Source organism: Scleropages formosus, chromosome 1, assembly GCF_900964775.1.
Source record: "Scleropages formosus chromosome 1, fSclFor1.1, whole genome shotgun sequence".
Classification (NCBI taxonomy): domain Eukaryota; kingdom Metazoa; phylum Chordata; class Actinopteri; order Osteoglossiformes; family Osteoglossidae; genus Scleropages; species Scleropages formosus.
The window spans coordinates 8727604-8749358 of record NC_041806.1 but is presented as its reverse complement, the minus strand read 5'-3'; the positions used below and the strand labels follow the sequence as shown (position 1 = coordinate 8749358).

General features: G+C 39.9%; 1 protein-coding gene across 1 annotated transcript in view; it reads left to right on the top strand.

Annotated features, from left to right (window-relative positions):
- Window positions 1-13518, top strand: part of grm6a (glutamate receptor, metabotropic 6a) — a 65163-nt gene extending 51645 nt beyond the window's left edge. Inside the window, exons 8-12 of the mRNA XM_018753029.2 lie at window positions 1270-1409; window positions 2409-3032; window positions 3316-3627; window positions 9799-10034; window positions 13280-13518. Coding sequence (XP_018608545.1) covers window positions 1270-1409; window positions 2409-3032; window positions 3316-3627; window positions 9799-10034; window positions 13280-13283 — 1316 coding nt within the window. The 3' untranslated portion in view covers window positions 13284-13518. The remainder of the gene's footprint in view (window positions 1-1269; window positions 1410-2408; window positions 3033-3315; window positions 3628-9798; window positions 10035-13279) is intronic.
- Window positions 13519-21755: the final 8237 nt, after the last annotated feature.

The following is a 21755-nucleotide window of genomic DNA, read 5'->3' as shown; positions in this document are numbered from 1 at the left end:
TTGTCTAGACATGTTATCAGAGATGATATGAACAGCAAAGCTTAATAACATAGCATATTGACAGAGCATATTTAGAGAACAGAGAAGAGCATTACACAGCTGGTCAGACAATCAGAAAAAGCCACAAGCTGAAATGTTCAGAAAGACAGATTGGGAGGAGACACATGCAGTATTCTCTCTAAACTCTGTTCTAATACTCTGATTTTTACCTACTCCTTTATCGCACAGATTAAGTTGCGTTTTACGCTTATGGAAGATATATATTTTTAAACATCCTTTGGAACAAGCACACTTTAAGAATAAAAGTAACCAGAGTTCCTAGAATTATTGATGACCAAGGGTCTATGAAGACCTTGTAAATGTTGAAATTCTTAAATGTTTTAGTAATGTACAAACTTGCTAATGGTCACGGATATTTTTTAAGTGTCTTAAATTAAGCTGTTCCGTACATAATACACAGAAGGGGGTGCCTTGTCCTTCTGGAGTTCTAATCTCAACAGAGTGCCCTGGGTTGGGAATGTCACAACTTTTGTTTTCCTGCCTTTCCTGAGGGGACAGCTTTTCACCAGGTACAACATAGTGCTCTCATGTAAAACACTACTGACAGTCCCTGTGTTATCACAACCGCCATGGCTACAAACAGCGGCAGTTGGCCTGATTTCGGAGGTGGGGAAATATACAGCTCCAGGGAAGTGCTGAATTCAGCTGGATGGCAGGGTACAGGGAGCCCTGGTGAGTTCAGGAAGCTGCAGGTCTTTCTCAGCGACTGTGTGTTAACCATGCTCCCTCTTCTGGGATCTCTCTCAGAGGGGGAGCCTGGGTCGAGTAGTGCCAGAGGCCCAAGTCGTGCTGTTACCGTGAGTCCTGTGGATGTCCTGGGTGCTCTCTTTCATTGTCTGCCTGTCCTCAAGGCTACGTCTCCTGCAGCCCAGAAACACACTTCCCTTTTCAACCATCTTTGTGTTTGCTATTGAATGAAAAGTCATTTTCTACTCTGCCGCTTGAGTAGTCACTTGAGTAGCTTTCCATGAAAAGTGTGCCCATTTAGTTTGCCCCTCTGAGCCGATACCTCTGTGCCCAGGAAACACACTGTCAAGTGTGTGTCTGAAGGGACTGGCTTAACACCATTCCTCCAGGTGAATAACTAGGATGATCTGTTTACATTGTCAAGTCTGTGTTCATAATGAGACATAAAAGTGTAACTGCTGCCCAGAAGACCTGTCAAACTGACATCCCTAGATGAATCAATGTGTGTTTTTGTCTGTGCAGGCAGTGCAGGCACTGCGGTCTTGTTCAATGAAAATGGCGATGCTCCCGGACGTTATGACATCTTCCAGTACCAGATGTCCAACACCACCAGCCCTGGGTACAAGGTCATTGGGCAATGGACCAACAATCTACGACTGAATGTAAATCATCAGCATTTCAATTTTTCCCTAGTACAGTGGAACCTCGGAACTCGAATGCTTCTGAACTCAAACAATTCGGAACTCGAACGAGCTGTTCAAAAAAAAAAAAAAGGTCTCAGAACTCGAACGGAATTTCGGAACTCGACTCGGTGAACCTTTCAGGCTAAAACTTGACGTACACATGACATGTCTTTTTTTCCGTAAAACGAAGGGTGCGTATGACGCGTATGACTCGGTATGAGTCAGTCTTGCCTGAAAACTCGCAGAGTGAACATCTCACTGAATTGTGCTGTGAATTTCCACGTATTTTTGTGTTTCTTTATGTCTTATATTAAATAAGCCATCATGGGTCCTAAGAAGGTTACTAGTGAAAGCAATCAGCCAAAAAGGAAGATAGTGAGAGCTACGATAGAGGTTAAAAAGGAAAGAACTGAAAAACACGATAGAGGTGTTCGCGTGGTTGATCTAGCTGCACAGTATGGAATGCCTAAATCTACAATTTGCACTATACTGAAAAATAAAGAGACAATCAAACCAGCTGATGTTGTTAAAAGAGTGAAATCTATTACAAAGCAAAGACCACACTGTATTTATGGTTTTAGCATCAGGTATGTATGTATGTATATAGGTTTAATTGGCAATCATTTGGGGGTCCGGAATGGATTAATCCAATTTACATTATTTCTTATGGGAAAAATTGATTCAGAACTCGAACGCCCTGACTGGAACGAATTAAGTTCAAGTTCCGAGGTTCCACTGTACTCCTTTTTCAGGCTTCTTTACTATCTTACCTCATACTTTCAAAACACTAACCCCCTAACCCAAACCCTGTAATTATAAAATAATAGTAAAATATTCTTACAGTTGAAGCTCCATTGTCCTGCAACCACCTTTATAACATTTTAATTGTGATGTTAGACTTATTTCACTTCCCTCTCTCTCTCTCTCTCTCTCTCTCTCTCTCTCTCTCTCTCTCTCTCTCTCTCTGCCCCCTCTCAGATGGAGGAAATGCAGTTCTCGGGCGGTTCTCGCCAGGCCCCAGACTCTGTGTGTAGCTTCCCCTGTAACCCCGGGGAACGGAAAAAGATGGTGAAGGGTGTCCCATGCTGCTGGCACTGTGAGCTATGCGATGGTTATCAGTACCAGCTGGATGAATTCACCTGTGAGATATGCCCTTTTGACATGAGACCCACGGAGAATCGCACTGGCTGTCGGCCCACACCCATCATCAAACTTGAGTGGCACTCACCTTGGGCTATAATCCCCGTCTTCTTGGCCATCCTGGGCATCCTGGCCACTTTATCTGTGGTCATCACTTTCATCCGCTTCAACGACACGCCTATTGTAAGGGCCTCTGGCCGGGAACTCAGCTATGTCCTGCTAACGGGAATCTTCCTGATCTACCTCATCACCTTCCTGATGATTGCAGAGCCAGGTGCTGTGGTATGTGCTTTCCGCCGGCTGTTGCTGGGCCTTGGCATGTGCATCAGCTATGCTGCCATGCTAACCAAGACAAACCGCATCTACCGCATTTTTGAGCAAGGCAAGAAGTCCGTCACGCCACCCAAGTTCATCAGTCCCACTTCCCAGCTGGTGATCACATTTGTCCTCATTTCTGTGCAGGTGAGTTTCTGCATAGAAATAGGCAAAATAGATCTTTATCTTTAAGGGGAATGAATGAATTGGTGATAACTAACCAGGAGAATGAAGGACTGGGATGCTGTGGTAGCAACAAAGGATTCCAAGTGTACATGTAGAGTTACCATTGCGCCTTTGGCTTCTTCAGCTGTAAAGTGTAAAATGAGGAGGATTGTGAGATTTAGGAGTGAAAGCAGTGAAAGCTGAGTTAGATTAATCAAATTATTTCCACAAGAGACCCGGACACTGTTTCCTTATGCTTCTGCAGGTGGTGGGCGTGTTCATCTGGTTCGCTGTGGTCCCACCTCACACCATCATTGACTATGAAGAGCTACGGCCACCGAACCCAGAGCTGGCACGTGGCATCCTCAAGTGCGACATGTCGGATCTATCCCTCATCTCTTGCCTGAGCTACAGCATCGTGTTGATGGTGACGTGTACCGTTTACGCTGTCAAAAGCAGGGGTGTGCCAGAGACCTTCAACGAGGCAAAGCCCATTGGCTTCACTATGTACACCACATGTATCATCTGGCTGGCCTTTGTACCCATCTTCTTTGGCACAGCACAGTCCACAGAGAAGGTATGGGTATAATAATTAATGTATACGTAACTGATGTATTTTGTAGTAAACAAAAATTTTCTCTGTATCTCTACCATTACACTAGTCTGGTTTTGCCTTTTGCCATCATGCTGTTGTTCATTAATGAAACTCTAAGGAGCTAATGGTACTAATTTTGTTTTGCTGAGTTCTTATTTGTGAGAGACCAAGTCTGGATGCTTTTAACTCCTATCCATAGCACTTGTTGACATTTTATACACTTCCATAGATGAGAAATGAAAGCATTTACATTTAGTCATTTAGCAGGTTTTTTTCTGCAGTGTGATGCACAGTGATTACTGTGTAGGGTTTAGCTCACACCTTCGTCCAGGGTGATCTTACAGCGCTGAATACACTGTACCAAAGTCCTTAGAAAGCCTTAGAAAGTCCAAAGCCCTGACGCCGTCAGGTACCATTGCTACCTGCTGCATCGCTGAGCCACCGCTCAATGCAAGTAAATGTGGCCAGCTGTTAAATATTAATCAGCTATCAATAAACTCCCATATTAAAAACCTTGATGTAATATAGTTCAAATCATTAGTGCTTCGCCACCTTACCCTGGGGCAGAATGAGGTGATAACCTTCCAGATGACTAATTTGGGCTGCAGATGTATATTCCAGTGCAGTTAAAACATTCATCTTCATTATGTATTTACACTATGAAGATTAATATGAATGAGGCTCCTTAACAGGGTACTGTAGCCACTCTTTTCCATAAGCTGAAACATTTTTTTTTTTTTTTTTTTTTTGACATTTCAATGGTCTTTAATTAAGATGGCAAAATTTTTAATTCAACAAAACTGCCAAGCAGGACTGATGATAAATCAATGGTGGTATGTGTGTTCAACGAGTGAAAAGCAAAACTGAAAAAAATAAACACCTGCCTACTACGTGATAACGGGAAGTTCCACGTCAGGAAGATTTCCTCCTTAGAGCCCCTCTTTGATGTGGCAGCGAAGAGACGTGGAGTGGGATGAAACATGAACAGCGTTCTGTTGCTCCGTTTTATCTACCCGAGACACACCGTGACGCAGAGACAATAGGCATTCCTGCGAGCTGCGCAGTTTGTGGGTCTTAGCGGTGGGCGGAGGCAGATAAAGGGAACCGGGAGTAGACTGGGAACAATAGCACAAGCCATTTTAGCCAGGAATTAGTGCAGAAGCAGCCACTGGGGCAGCAATGGGCCTGGTGGCCTTGTGGAAGGAATTGCAGGCAGCAGCATCTCTTTTCTTTCAAACCCATGATACAAACGGCGGCAGTCATTCCACCGCTTAAAATGACCTTGCTTGTCATTCTCAGATCAACAAGCCCGCAAGTTTTTACTCTGGGAATTTGAGCTGCAATATACAAAGGAACAGAGGGGTGCGGTGGTATGGTGTGATGTGGTGGATTTGCTTACTGTGTGGTGGGTCTGGGGTTCGAGCCCTGATTGGGGTGCCTTGCGATGGACTGGCGTCCTGTCCAGGGTGTATCCCCTCACCCCTGGCCTTGCACCCCGTGTTGCTGGGTAAGGCTGCGACCCCCGCTCGGGACAAGTGCTTCTTGGCGATGATGGATATACAAAGGAATAGTTTCATAGCTTGGCACAACAAGAGCAGGGTTAATTTTCACAATAAAAATATTTTTTTCAGCCACCCTTTAATGAACAGATGTATCTGTTGGTGTGTTTTTTTTGGTGTCGCACATGTGAGCTGTTCAGGGAAGAGATGTCTACATTACTAACCATAATCACCAAACTATTACAAGAACTATTGCTTGTTGTGAGGATAATCACAGAATGATATGGATGATTGGTAAATCATTTTTATTTCTTGATAATATTTCTAGTTGCAGTTATTGTGAAGCAACACAGTATCTGCCTTTTAAAGAGATTTCTTTCAATTGTATTTTTTTCCTCTCTTGGTCATTTTGAGTTGCTGCTTTAAATGCCACTTGTAGACTTTACTCGATTTTTTCCACTTGATTCACTAAATAGCTGGGCTTATCATTACAATGTTGAGAGAAGCTCGTTTAAATAAGCGATACTGAGAATTAGGAGCATAAAGTGCTTTCGGACTTGGCTGTTCAAACGTAGAAGACTCGGTTTGAAGCAACTCTGCCCAACTGAATTTGTCAGCTTGCATGTGTACGCAGAACGCTCGAAAACCCTGAACGTTGTCTTGAAGCGCTGCAAGCTGTCAGACTGACCTTTCTACTGCCCGTGAATCACAGAGAAAAAGCCAAAGAATGATGAACTATATAAATAGACAGACTGACATGAACCAGTACGTAAGGACACACACGCTGAAAAACATTCATTGTTTAGCACTTTCAAAGCTTTCTTTTTATTTGAATGCCGAAGGACGATTCTGCCTTGGGGTAACGGTATTACTCTCAAATAGACCCTTTGATGAAGGAGGGAACATCATAAAAAAGTGTATCTTTGCCTAATAAAAGTCAACATTGGGAACAGGACAACTGGAAATAATCCAGGCTTTGGGGTCTGAATTTTATGTCCTTCTCAGGTACAATGCCAGCAGAGGAAAAAAAGTTGTCAGGAGACCACAAGACACAAATCATGACCTTCCTTGTTAATGGGCAGATGATGTAGTTTCAGAACTGGGAGTTTATCCAAAGAATATTAAAATGCTCTTTTGATGTATGCCCCAAAGTATTTATTTTTCATTTTGGGTTATAACCATACATAGCAACTTTCAGATGCAGATAAATGTGTTTGAAATGAAAATTCTGTTTTCTTTCGCACCCAATTATACTCTTGTGGATAAATATTTCTTGGTGACACTTGGAGGGAAGAAGTAACAGCTTCAATAGATTTTGCTCAAGCACATAATCGATAACATTTCCTGGGTATGACTTAACTGACTGCACAGTCCATTAAACCGAACATATTTTGCCGCAAAGTGTTATAGATTTCACCTTAACAAGGCGGTCAATATCTGCTGAGTACGGTTCTATCCCAACACTACAGTTTTAATTACACAGTTTCTTCTATGCTGGAAAGTTTTAACTTCAGTCATTTAAAACTATGCTTTAAAATGCTGCACTAAATACTTGATTTTGTAGTGTAACAAGGAAGGATTTAAAGAAGATTTTAAAAGTTACGTGAGAACACTGCACTGCACTTGCTTGTCCAAAATTCAGATTCCGCAGGTTCTGAATATTGTCTCGGTGTGGTGGAATGAACTCCCTTTGTCCCTCAGAACTACTGAATCCCTTCCATCATTTAAAAAGCATATCAAATAACCTCTCTTTCAGACCCATTTCCTTTCCCAACTCCTGACAGCTTTGTAAGTTAGTCCTTTCCCACTTGTTACTTTTTGATCTGCCTATTTTCATATTTATAGGTCACCTTAATTGGTGGAAACTGGAATATGTGCACTAACAAAAAAAGCACATTATCAGTCAGACAAACAATGTTTTAATACTTGTATTCTTTTCTGATCTGAAATACACTCTTCCTTTCTCTTGTCATCTAAATGTAAGTATAATGTAAATGTTAACGCATGTTCCTGATTTGTACTACAATCATACAATGAGGACTTTTACAACAAAAATTGCTGCAATAGTGTATAAAAATTTAATGCTGCTTGAAAGTATGTGAACCCTAGTGTCCCTTAGTTTTACCACAAAATGGTTATTTAATGGGGGTGCGGTGGAGCAGTGGGTTGGACCACAGTCCTGCTTTCCGGTGGGTCTGGGGTTTGAGTCCCGCTTGGGGTACCTTGCGACGGACTGGCGTCCCGTCCTGGGTGTGTCCCCTCCCCCTCCAGCCTTACGCCCTGTGTTACCGGGTAGGCTCCGGTTCCCCGTGACCCTGTATGGGACAAGCGGTTCTGAAAGTGTGTGTGTGGTTATTTAATGATAGCAGTCTTTCTCATGTGACATAGTAGATGTGTAATGATCAGTTTCATACGTTGCATTAAAGGAAATTGTGTGTGTAGTAGAAAAGTGAAATCAGTGCAGTGCAAAAATAAGTGAACCCCAAGTTGCACTGGTTAAACCAAGTAGGTAAGTAGAATCAGGGGTGTTAATCATTTCCAGCACAGCACTGTATGCCTTTTTCACACAATGGTCTTATTATTCAATGCAATTGCATTTTTGCCTGCCATGCAGTCATTTCACTTGCACAACAGGTAGATGAATTAAAGTTTCCTTTGCATTGCTCACATTAAAGCCTTTGGCAGGTTTTCAAAACAAACAGGTGCAAGGGTGACACAGTTGCTGTACAGCTTTCAGGCCACTTTGCAAACTGGTACGACAGTTCAATGAGAGCAATAACCATAAAGTTGGATAATAAAAATGATGATTAATAATAGAACATTAGTTGTCCATATTGCATTAAATTGTTATTTTTATAGAGAACAGTTCAGTCAATGGACAGCACAGTTGCTACACAGTTGAGAACTTAGTTAAAAACATAGTTAAAACACGAGGTGCAGTCTTTAAAAACAAGTAAGAAATGTTCTTTCACTATTTTTGTGTGGTACATTTACACAAAGCTGTCCAGGAATAGGCTGAAGCAATATTTTCATTAAAAACCCAATAAGATGTAAATAAAGTGAAAAGATAACAAAAACTTCAAAAAGACCTATTTCCCATTAAGATGGGGTTTCCCTCAGTGGAGAAAAGCGCAATTGTTTTTTCTTTAAACCATGTTTAAAATATCATACAAATTTGGATTTTACACAAATGGTTACTGATGAAAACGAGTGATAAAATATCACTGATAATAATACAATCTGAGTGACAATATAAATATAAAATAAAAACAAGCTAAAAATAATTTTTGTCACAAATACTATTAAATATATTGATGTTATTATTTTCATGCTCATGAATTACTTTTATTTTAGTATTTTGGTATTTTTATTATTTTTTTGGTCACTTTTCAGGGAATTACTTATTATTTTTTTTCCATTAAACATACTGATAATTTGACCCCCTCAAGAAAGACTCTTCAAACATCATGGGTTGCTGAGAAGACCTAAAATGATTGAGATGTATCTTCTTCATAGATTCTTATTCATAGAGAATTTGGCATTAAATTTTCTCTTTCATCTTTGGCATTCTTTTGTTAATTGAATGCTTCCATGAACTGCATGCTTATTCAGACTTTTAAATACTGAAATTTATAACACCTAAAGTATGACAGATTAGTTAATCAGATTAGGTTGAAACTGCCTTCATTCCCTTACAGTCCTTGTGCTAAAAGCAAGGGCAGATTGGGAACATTACACTATACTATATTTGTTAATCTGTTTTTACTATTAGAGGGACTTTTACTTTAATTTTTGCTCACATGCAAATTTTCTGTCTCTTGCAATTTTTTCATATAACCCTCTGTCTGGTTATGAAAATGCGTCAGTGGTTTTACATAATATAGTGATATCATCTGTATGGACGGAAGTCCCAGATATCTGTAAAATGGTCTTGGACAATTTATCACAGTTTTTATAAAACACTGAATCGAAGTCAGTTAGAAACAGAGGAGTGTGACCATTTCTGTACATTTTTCTACAGGGTACAAAGTGTTTGAATTAAACACACTCATCCTGTCAATTGACATTATGGGTCATTTTTATTGTTATCTAGCACAGAGCCTTTACATTCTGCACATCCACATTTTAAATTTTGTGAAAGCAGGCTGTTTTGTAAATTACAATAATTGATGTTGGCAACTATCGAATAGTAAAATATCAATATGATACCAAACATATACATTTCACCGTTTCATCTTTCACTGTGGATTGTGTCCATTTGTTTTGCATATTGTGGAAATATGGAGCCTAAAGTAATGGGACCTCAGATTCTGAGACAACAAACGTTAAATGTGTTTTCATACAGTCACTAGGAATGTAATATTACCTAATAATACGTGGAATGATGACAGACTGGATACTAAGTTAGAACAGCCTAGTATGCAGGGTGTCACGTCGAAATTCCCTGAGCAGTAATGCATTCTTGCCACATTGTCCTCCGAGATTTATTTTATGAGTAAAAATGCACAATTAGCCCGCACCTCTGACCCTTCACACAAGTACACAGAGAGAGTATTTTACACCCCTGGGAGGGACTGGCAACCAGGCCCCCGGTCACAGTGCTTGATGTGGATTCTCTGGTGACACTCGCTTTGCTGTCTTTCCCTTTGCGCAGATGTACATCCAGACAACCACACTGACTGTCTCCATGAGCCTCAGCGCCTCTGTGTCCCTGGGGATGCTCTACATGCCCAAGGTCTACGTCATCATCTTCCACCCGGAGCAGAATGTGCAGAAGCGCAAACGCAGCTTCAAGGCCGTGGTGCAGGCAGCCACCATGTCCACGCGCCTGTCCACCAAGTCCAACGACAAGCAGAATGGCGAGACCAAAATTGAGCCAGACAGAACACAGTAGGTGGTGTAAGTTATTGTTGTGCTTTGAACAACTGTGTGTTGTGTTTCAGGATTGAGAAGCACTGACAAAGAGCCTGCCACTTCCTCTAGCTCCTTCTATTGCTGATACTTCCTGCTACTTCTCCTTCTCTTCCTTGTACCATGATACCTGTAGTATAACTGGGTGATTCCATAAGGGCAAATCCAGCATTGTATGAGTATTCTTAGATAGTTTCTTACTAATGACACACACACACACACACACACACACTTGTCCCAAGTGGGGTTGTGGAGAGCCAGAGCCTAACCCGGCAACACAGGGCGTAAGGCTGGAGGGGGAGGGGACACGCCCAGGACGGGACGCCAGTCCATCACGAGGCACCCCAAGCGAGACTCGAGCCCCAGACTTGCCAGAGAGCACGACCTGGTCAAACCCACCGCGCCACTGTGCCCCCTTAACTAATTACACCTTTTTTTAAATTCACTAAAGTAACATATTATAAAAAGACATCCTTAGATGTTTATGACTCCATGATGTCAACGTTTTTTTGAAAATTACCCCTTGTATCCTGTATAGAGAACTAAATTCATTGTCAGTTAGGTTTGGACAGATGAATAAAGTGTTGGACTTTAACATTTTTGCACTCTTGTGGCATTGACATGCAAAATGATTGTTTTCCCTCTGTTGCTCTCTCAATGTCACGCTTCTTCTGTCCTCCCTGTCTCTGTCACTAGTCCCCCCCCAAAGCCCTTGCAGGGACAGAGAGAAGGATGTGCTATCTCTGCCGTGCACATTCTTTGTTCTCCTAACCAGCTCAACTCCAGTCTGCTCCTCTCATTTCTGCCCTATTATTGGACCTTTGGAACAAAATATTCCTAAGCTAGCATACTTTTTAAATAATAATTATTGATAGAGTTATCTTCTATACGCAGACATTAGAAAGTGCTAGCAAGAAGCGCAGATATGAATTACAAGGGGGAAAATTACCTGGAGGTAGGGTTAAAAAGTACATATTCAGCAATTAATTTATCCTGAACTTTAAATTTGAATTTTTCTATTAATAATATATGATTTCCTTTTCCATACAAGATGTTATTTAATGATATGACTGGACTTTTTTACATTATAGAGTAATGTTTTGAAATATAACTTAAATTCACAAATATTATCTTTGATCTCATCTAATGCATCAAATGGTATATTAGTTTACATTTGCTGCTTCAAAATAATCATGTGAATATCTTTCTTATTTCTGAAATTAAATTTTTGTCTCTTTTTTTGTATTGAAGAAACATTATCCATCAGCACTTAAGAAATTTCTATATTGAAAGCACAAAGTAGTATGAGATTTCATACTGTATTGCAATATGTTCAAACGTTTTCAAAGTAAAACAATGTTTTCTTGTTTACATTTACAATTTGAAAAAAATAATTCTGCAGAATTATAACTGCTTTTCCTTAAACATTAAATATTGTTCCTTTTGAAGAAAGAATACAGCTCTATTGATTAGTTCATTGCCTTCAGGGTTTACACACTGCAGGCTCTTTCTCAAATGTATCCAATTTTGACTTTGTACAAAATCATATTCCATTTCTACTACAAATATTGACGTTTAGTGAGTCCAAAGTTTACTCACAGTGTCATATCAGTGTAGAAACTACATGATCAGCTTCTTTTCTGCCCATCCCGGGTATGATTTTTATTCTGTTTTGTCCTGCCGCTGAAAATATAATGTAACCTCTCTATCTTCACTTGTTGTATACTTTAGCCGTTCATTGTCGCATGACACCACTCACCACCTGGAGATCAGGCACAACAATTTATTTATCTAATTACCTGTTTTTCATGAGACTCCCAGGTTCAGGATGTTGTACGGGGAAGTGCTGGTGTTCACATGTAGAATTTTTAATTTCTCTGTTGCCTCCCTGTAAAACCTGCCACAGAATTCTGTTTAAAGTTGAAAACAGGAATTGAGATTTGAAGTCTTTCCGTTGAAAAAGAGGACATTGAAATTGCATTACAAGAAAAGGTTATTTTCAGCAAAACCTTGAAAGGTTTTCGTTTCTATTTATTGCGAATATGCATATATTGGCACATTAATGTCATGTAATAGAATGAATGTCCTTTATTCACATGCAAAACAACAGAATAATAGGAGAAAAAAAAAAGGAACAGGACAGCAAGCAATCAATGGTTTGTCTAGTAAATAGGCCAGAATTAATACTGTTGCAGAAAGTCCTGAACTAAGAAAATGTTCTGCCCTACACAGACTGTTACGGCTGCCCTTCATGCCCTGTACTTTACTAACACAGAACAGATTTACTGAGCCACTGTAATTAAAGGGCTGTTCTAACATAAATGGATTATTATTCATGCAGTTTTGTTTGACAGAATTTACCAGCGAGCCATTTACGTTAAGCTCCGGAGGGTCTTGTCATGAATGCATTGTGTGTCCTCCTGAATGGAAACGTTTCTTTGCCGTCTACAACTGGCCCAACCGAATCTACAGAATAGATGTTCACTTGGGTGCTGATCAGTCATTACAACTTGGTTCCTCTCAGGAAGTCTTCAGGGTTGAGCTAATCTGGTAAATCCCCACAATGGCTTTGAACGCAACTATCAGCAGCACTGAAACTGTGCCAGATTTCGCAGGAATAAATGGTACACAGTGGCTCCTCATGTTACAGAATGTGTGTGTGGAATACTTGGGTGTGCAGAGAACGTATTTTATTTTCAGTCATTTTACATTTTACATTTATTCATTTGGCAGACACTTTTCTCTAAAGTGATGTACATCTCAGCAAAAGTATAATTTGTGTATTACATTAAGAGAACGAGACATGGCTGCAGACGTGACTCTTAAGTAAACCTAGTTTGTTACTTTCCACGTGATGTGTCGATGTTCATCGCTCGAGTAGATGCATAAAACACAGGATAGATAAATCCTGAAAACATCCTACCGATTCTATTTTTTTTAAAAATAAGAGAATAAAAGAATTTTAGTTTTAAATTTAATGTAATTCAAAGTTAATGTTAAAAGGAAGAGTCTTACAAAGTATCTTTATTTATTATAGCATTATATCATTAATTAACCAATAATTCTCTAGATAATAAAGTTGATAGGGGCACCATACGAACGTTGGATCTGCTTATGCGATGAATCAGTCAGCAGTCAGGATTGAATAGGAGGTTGTAGAGATGATGTATTTCAGGACCCTTTCGGCATTACATGTATTATTTATTCTCCTTTTTTAATTGCAGGTAACTCCTTGGGAATTGTTACTAATTACAGCAGCCTTGACATGCAACAGAGAGAAATCCAGGAGAAGGAACTGTGTCTGCAAACAACACCTTGGAAATTCCAGAGAGGATGAAGATACTGTGCCATGAACCAACTCTGGGTGCAGCTTCAAAAAAGACAAGTCTCCAGTTTCAAAGTGATTGAAGTCTTTCAAATTATGACGTATGATGTCATCTTGCATTTGTTTTGACGCCACATAGTACGGCGAGTGCGAAAGGGTTGGCAGCGCTGGGCACAGCACAGAATTTTGAGTGTGATGAGATATAATGAAAATGGATTTCTCAGATCATTTTGATGTCCTCTTTTTCTTAGCTGGTTAGAACATTCAGCTGATTTGTCAACCATACTCATCAGACTCTTTTAGTGACGATAAGTGAAAGATTGCTCCCAAGAACAGTTTAGTGTAGTTTCAGATTTGTTTTTTTGCGTGCTTGAGCATGGATTGTGTGTGTGTGTGTGTGTGTGTGTGTGTGTGTGTGTGTGTGTCTTTTTAAATGTGTTTATCTGTGATAGAACTGACCTTAGGGTACGTTATGGAGAATAAATTCATGACACGGACGACCCACTTAATACATGGTAAAAAGAAATAGAAAAGTTGCAGACAAGCAATGGGGTGGGATATTATTTGCTGAAATTTGTTCATATTTTTTCTTACTTCAAAATGAACTGGAAGTTAAGACCACGGTGAAAGTTTGACTGAATAATACTGTAACCCAAACTTTGATATTTTAATGCACTCTCAAACAATGACTGAGCACAAGTCTTTTTGATACTGAAGCCATTCATATCTGGAATATATTAACAGTATCTTTGTTCTCTCCCCATATACTGTAGCCAGTGTTCTCCTGGTCCCCTGTAAAACATCTTATGCCACCAGTACTTACACACACGGGCTGAAACCGCTTGTCCCAAGTGGGGTCGTGGCAAACCAGAGCCTAACCCGGCAACGCAGGGCGCGAGGCTGGAGGTGGGGGAGACACACCCAGGATGGGACGCCAGTCCATCACAAGGCCCCCCAAGCAGGACTCGAACCCCAGACCCACCAGAGAGCAGGATGCAGCCAAGCCCACTGCACCAACCTAGTACTTACAGCTGTGCAAAAGTTTTAATATATGATGACAAGAAAGTAAACATAAGTATATTCATGGGCATTTCTTGTTTAGCGTATTTTTGGTTTCCTGAAATTTGGAAGTATGTATACCAATCAAAGGGTCACAGTTATTCTTTATTCCAATTCATGTAGAAATACAAATCTTCAAAACATTAAGAAATACATGTTTTGTTAAAGAAAAAAACGTGGTACAAACAAATTGAACTGATTATTAGGTGATAATTCTCTTAACTTATCTGTGCGTTCTTTACCTCTTTCCACAACAATACGCAGAGACATCAATATCATGGATTTAAAGCAACTGTATGTTGTAGTCAAACATCAATATTTAAAGATGTATCTAAAAAGGTAAGCACAAGAACAGGTCACTTCAAATTACTGTGTTCCATTACACTTTTCAAAGTGTTTTGTATGATGGACTAACGGTATGATTTTAGTGTATGTCTGATAAAGGAAAGCACATATGTATATGGAGCTGGTATAGCATGAAAGCTTATTAAACCCAACAGCCAGAGTGCTGTTCCTCCACTGACGTTCGGTGAATCGGCAGTGGGTAATCATGACACAGTCTGATTATTTCCTCCAACATGCCAATATGGCCATTGCACAGACAAGAGAGCAAACCTTTCAGCTTTATCGGCATGATTCTCTATTTTCTGTGGCCCTGTGATTTTATGAACCCTTCCAATTACAGATCCGCTTATTACGTCAAATCATTTGAATACATCGAGAATATTTCAGCTACTGTCAGTAAATCAGACTGACTGAGATGGGCGTAAATAATACAGCGCAGTAAAGAATAACTGTAAAGCTAAAATAGATTTTGTGATTCCATGCAAAAAAATGAAAAATTTTGATGCAATAAATATATGTGCATGTGTGTGGAGAAGTGAGATCCAAAAAGCTAACAAAATGAATAATGCCTTACATTTTGCCATAACAACCTTACATTTCATAATTTATTTGAAAGAATCCAGCTAAAGCAATCCTGTGGACACTTACGTACACAAGAGATCATAGCACGTAATTCACTTATTGTGACAGATGGAAATATTACTGCAACTGTCCTGGCTGCAGTTTGATGCACAGTTGCGGTGAGCAGGATGTCTTCCCTCACCTTCGAGGAAACCCGTTCCTGAGACAACGTACGCTAGATAATTTGCTCGGACGATAAAAATTATATATTTTGGGATGACTTTTAGTATGAGCATCAAATGCATGATGGGCGCAGACAGAACACGTTAAAAAAAAAATGAGTAATTCAAAACTACAAGGAGTACCCCCCATCTACATGCAGTGTTAAATACGCAGCCTGGTCAAATTTTGAAGAGTTCTTTGACACTTGAAGCTACCTGCCAGTTTACTGCATAGTTACATATACTACAGGAATGTAATTAAAGGTCACTAGATCCTATGGTTAAGTCTCTAAAGTTTACGTATTTATTTTTATATATTTATGGTCTTATTTATTTTTACATGTGGAAATGTTACAAAGTGAATATACTGAATTGCCCATCATTTCCATGCTGTGATGTTACATTTTCAGTTGTTGCTGCACCCTACAGCCCTGCATAGTATAATCACAAGCAGCTAGTAACTGATGTTAGAAATCGGCAACAAATGGCAGTTTTAACAATTTAGTTTGTATAGTTTGTACTTCGTCTTTTTAGTAAAATGAATAAACTTTTTGGGTGGACTAGAAAATCGTTGAAAGGCTTTTAAATCCTGCTCATGCAAGAAAGAGGAGAAAAGGAGCGTTGCAGAAAGTTTGCTGTTAAACACAAGAATAAAAAGATTTTCAAAACGGTCTTATCGCCGCGTCTTTAAGACAATTGAAAAGGAATGAAAATGGTGGGGAAATCCTTTGTCTGTGGTACGTGCAAAGACTATTGTTTGCTTTTTTACATGAAACTCAGGATTTTTTTTGTTGTGTATATAAATAAAAGATGCTCTCTTATTGTCGTCTTCACACTTTCTATGATCTTTATTCGGTGAAATGGACACCTTCTCCCTAACCGGTGACGAGATCTGAGGAGGTCAATGCATGATGTACAATGCATGTTAGAATAAGTGATTTAATAATAAAACTGAGCTGGAGACAAGTCCGTGTTTTCCTTTTACATGTAAGATTTTGCTTCATGGCTTAAACACGTCTACATTAATATTGTCTTTCTTGAACGCTGCCAAAACCAAATGCTTCCTTAGATCTCAAAGTGCAGCCGTGCATTTCATCAACACAATAGCTTTTTCAGTTTTATTCCAAAGGCATTTTGGATGACGTCGCATTCAGCTGTAATTCGCATTCACTCAGTGTAGTATATGTTTCAATTGCATGCAAGTGAATTGTCCTGTAAAAAAAAAAAAGAGGGTGCAACAGGACGGTTTCTCTCATTGCTGAAGACAAAAGACAGTAATGGGAACAAAGTGGGGAATCTGGTTGTCTGTGTGTGTGTCGAAAACACCGTGTTTATGCTGTTGTCTACTTTACTTTGCATGCTGGCAAATGAAAATTGCGAGTTCTTCATTTCCTCTGACAATCATTATTCCATTTCATCTTTATACATAAAAATGCATTTGCTCAAATTCTGGTTAAGAGTGAAAATAATATCAGTACAGTTTAGAGCAAAGGATGATGGCTGTATAGTTGGCATCATTGCCTACACATGTATCTCAGCCTTTGTCAACCTCAGGGCTTGCTGTCAAAAACAAAAATATTGCAAAAAAAGTAGCACAGTCATCTGTCCTAAATTTTTTTACATCTTCTATTAATGTTCTTCCAAACTGTGGAGTTGCAGAAAGGACACATCGCTTTCCTGGACGCAAAATGCGCAGTGACTGCAGCATGGGCATACGGCTGTGTGTAGCCCAGTCCATACAAAGAATCGTCCTTCGCTTTATAGGTGTAACTACATTTTGCTACACTTTCAGTTATTTTTGCCAAAATCACAGTCAAGCTGCACATGGTGAAATGAATTAGTAAAGTCTGCGTGGAGCTTTGATACTGTCATTTTTTTCTTTTAGAAGCAAAAAACTGAAGAAAAGGAATCCTGTGCAGGCAATACTCAATATCCAAATGTATGTTACTTTGCATAAATTAAAATTTGACACTAGGCTCATGTACACACACACACATCGTCTGAAACCACCTGTCCATACAGGGTCACGGGGAGCCGGAGCCTAACCTGGCAACGCAGGGCATAGGGCCGGAGGGGGAGGGGACACACCCAGGACAGGACGCCAGTCCATCACAAGGAACTCCAAGCAGGACTTGAACCCCAGACCCACCAGAAAGCAGGACCTGGTCCAACCCACAGTGCCACTGCACCACCACACCACCCTTTGAGGCTCATGTAGACTACAATAAACACATTTTTAATATGTACATAATATACTAATTGGTTGCATACCAATGTACCAATACAGTGTCTCTGTACTCTATTTAGATGTAATGCACTCATTGTGTTTTTCTCTGAGATGTATGTCGTCTTGTAGAAAAGCATCTGCTAGATGAATAAATGTAAATCTAATTCAAACTTTGTTAACCTGTACTAGACACGATGATTCAAGGGATGCAAGCTGCAAATGTTAAGAAATTGCATCACATTGTAAGATGAACTATTAAAAGAATAAACTGTTTAGCAGAACACGCATTTCTTTTGCCACTGATATATAATAAAAGTACGACTGCCGCATTCTGCTGTCTTGGCCCATACTGTAGCTATTGTATTACTAATTTATTCCAAATCTATTCGACACGTAGTTAGTTAACCATCTGTTTTGTACAAAATTTGAGTACAACATATACTTCCTTGTGTCTTGATTGAATTCATTTCCAAATGTTGGTCTGTCAAATATTTCTTAGAGATGAAATGCGCGTCAAATGAAAGGAAAAGCGATGCTGAAATAACCGTTCGGTGACAGTGCATCTGTGTAAATTCTGCAATGCGGTGACATAGGTGCAGCATTCAGCAGAAGATGTGACTGGTGTTTCCCCAGTGACGATATTTTACGCACTATGCCACGCAAACATTCTATTATATGTATCGCCAAACAAAACCAAGTCATACCATAGATCACAACATTTAAAGGACTGCATATTTTTTCTAAAACACAAGTCAATGGGCAAAAGCACGGCCTGGATCTGTTGTGGCTGCTAGAGAACAGAGACTTCTATAAATGTATACATGTCCATTGTGGACAGTCAACGGTAAACCTGTCAATGACACCACTATGAGCAGCATGCTGCAGTAAATTGCGTGAGATGTGCATGAGCAAAATCTGTCAGCAGTGCAACCCCAGCAATGGGGTATAAAGACACAGTGGGGTCTGGCTTTTTAATATGAAGTGACCGGAGAGGTTCCGCAGAGCAAGGAGCTGACAGTCTGTCACTTGGATTTGGAAACACTGGCTGAGGACGAAAAACTCTACTGCCCCCTGGTAAGCTAAGGATATAGGGTCACATCCTGCCACAGGGAGCATCTCCAGTGGAAAAGAAAACACAATAGTTACAGAAAAAAGAACAAAAAACACACAATCTTCTGCACCTCCGTGTGCTGCCTGTGCAATGCAGACCTCGGCACAGTAGGATGATCCTTGTGATGTAAGCAAAGTCACATTAAAGCGTAACCGTGGCTGATTTTACGCTACACTTACCGGAGCATTTCAATGTATCCATTGCATGTAATGAGTACTTTGATTAGGTGAGAAATAGTGGCTATGGATAGGACACATTTTTCCTTTCAGTTGTAAAAATGCATCATTCTAAAATAAAAAATAATATTTTACAATTATAAAAACTATATGAATTGTCCCATATTTCTAACCGCTGTGTGGTGGGTCTGGGGTTCGAGCCCTGCTTGGGGTGCCTTGCAGTGGACTGCTGTCCCGTCCTGGGTGTCCCCCCTCCCCTTCGGTCTTGCCCCGTGTTGCCGGGTAAGCTCCGGCTCGCCGAGACCCTGCTCAGGACGAGCGGTTGTTGACAATGGATGGATGGATGGATGGACGGACAATTACAGTTTTTAATGTCCTTCATAAATATAGCAATATTCAATGCACTCACTAATCGCACGGATCTGATCAGAGTCATGCTGGCCGAAACCTGCTCTGGAATCACTGGGCACAAGGCTGGGGGGATACACCTTGGACCCCATCACAGGGTAAACACACACGTACACACTCACTCACCCATTCACACGCTATAGGCAACTAAACTGAACTGCATACCTTTGGACTGTAGGAGGAAACCCACGCAGACACAGGGAGAACATGTCTCATCAACACAGACTGAGCCGGACTGGGACTCATGCATAAGAGGCAGCAGGTCTGTCCGCTCTGCTACTGTGCTGCAATAGAGCATAACAATACATTTTGGCAGAACTATTTAGACTGTGATCTGCCAGTTATACGGAGGCAGATTAGCAATCTGTCATCTAGTTATAAAAAACCCATGAACTGTAGAAGGAGATTTTATGCTACTCTGAAATATATATATATATATATATATATATATACATACACAGTATGTACAGTATTGTAATGTTCATATTCCAAAGATGGGCATTGCCCTCTTGTGGTTACAACCTGAACACCTCTCCTTTGAATTAAAAAAAATAAATGATTTGAATGAAAATGATTTTTCTATTTTATCTTTCAAAGGCAATCATGTGCAATTAATTATTCAAACTACACTAAAACATATTGATTTGAAAATGGAATATTAGGTAGTCAAAATATTACGATATCACATGTAATCACTAAATTACAGGCTCTTAAAAATGGTTGTGCATAAATTGAAAACCACCAAATGACATACTGTAATTATTTATAAATGCTTTTCAATAGGGTAATGAAAAAAAATGAAAATACCTAAAAATTTGACCGTGTACAGCTCTGCTCTTCGGTTTCCCACTGATTTGGATGGATGCGTGGATGTATGTAGACATAAACTCACTCACTCGCTCATTATCATTAACCACATGTCCAATAGATGGTCACAGTGATCCAGAGTGTATCCCAGAAACACAGGGCACTAGGCTTGGTAAGGTACATCTTAGATGGGAAGCCAATCCATGGCAGTGTAAACATACTGTATATTTCAAAACAGCCAATACTACTAAAACTCACTGGAAACCGTTAACATAGCCCTCAGCTTCTAGATAGAACTGAGACCAGAAGTCTGTACGTAAATCCAAGCACTATGCCACAAGCAATGAAAGCTTAATAATACAGACTTCCCTCAACTTCTTCATAAGCTATATTCTGCAAAATCCATGGATCTGAAAGTTTAAACATTTAGGCTAGAATGAATTAAAATGTCACTTTCATGTATACATTTAAGACGTTTTTTTTTTTCCATTTTCTTCAGCTGCTTGTCCTGTGAAGGGTTTGCTCTGTTCTGAACCTTATCCTGGAAACTCAGGCTGTGACACAAGGAACACAATGGACAGAGCGCTACTCCACCACATTGACTTTTAATGAATGAACTTGAAACAGCATGAGCAACATACCTCAGCATCTGGATATTCCCTGCTTGCTTTATTAAATGTAGAATCAATAAAAGTGTACTAACAAAGATAAAAGTTCTGTAAAAGTCTTGAATACAGCTATAAGTAATAAAAATTTCCGCTCTCACGTCCCTCTTCTTTCTGGCTATTTACTGCCAACTAGTGGCTGGATGCAGAAACGCAGGTGACGTTCTATCTTCCAAATTTTTAAAAACAGAAAATATTCAAGATAGAAAACTAAATTAAATTTTTACTTGTGGCTTGGGTTCTTACATTATCTACGTCCTAGACGTTGGTTTCTCACTTATACAGCTAGCCTATAAATAATGCAAAGTCGTAAGAAATTGCAAACTCGTTTATGCAAAAAAAAAATACATTAAATGTTGACGAGTCACACAAAATATTTCTTCACATTCTCATGCAAGACAAGTATAAATTCTGATACTGTATTCATCATGTGTTCACGAAACTTTTCTCTAAGGCAAGACCACAGCCAATGTTGCTAAAGACAAAAAAAATGCACGTTTTTTTTCCACCAGCAACTTCATCGGCAAGAGCTCTTGTTCCACACCCGTACTACTTCGCTCTGACACCAAAACACGTCGTGAAATGTTGTTCACAGAAACAAAATTATTAAATTTCGGCACAGGCCTCCTGAAGCACGTCATCTATTCATCGCATGCAACATTAGTTACTTTCCCCACGACGATGCTGCACACGAACCCGCGTGCCATGTAAAACGTCTGCCGCATTCCGAGGGTATCCATTGGCCACACTCCATTGGTCAGATAGTTTGCGCCGCCTCTGTCTGGTCGCGCCCTT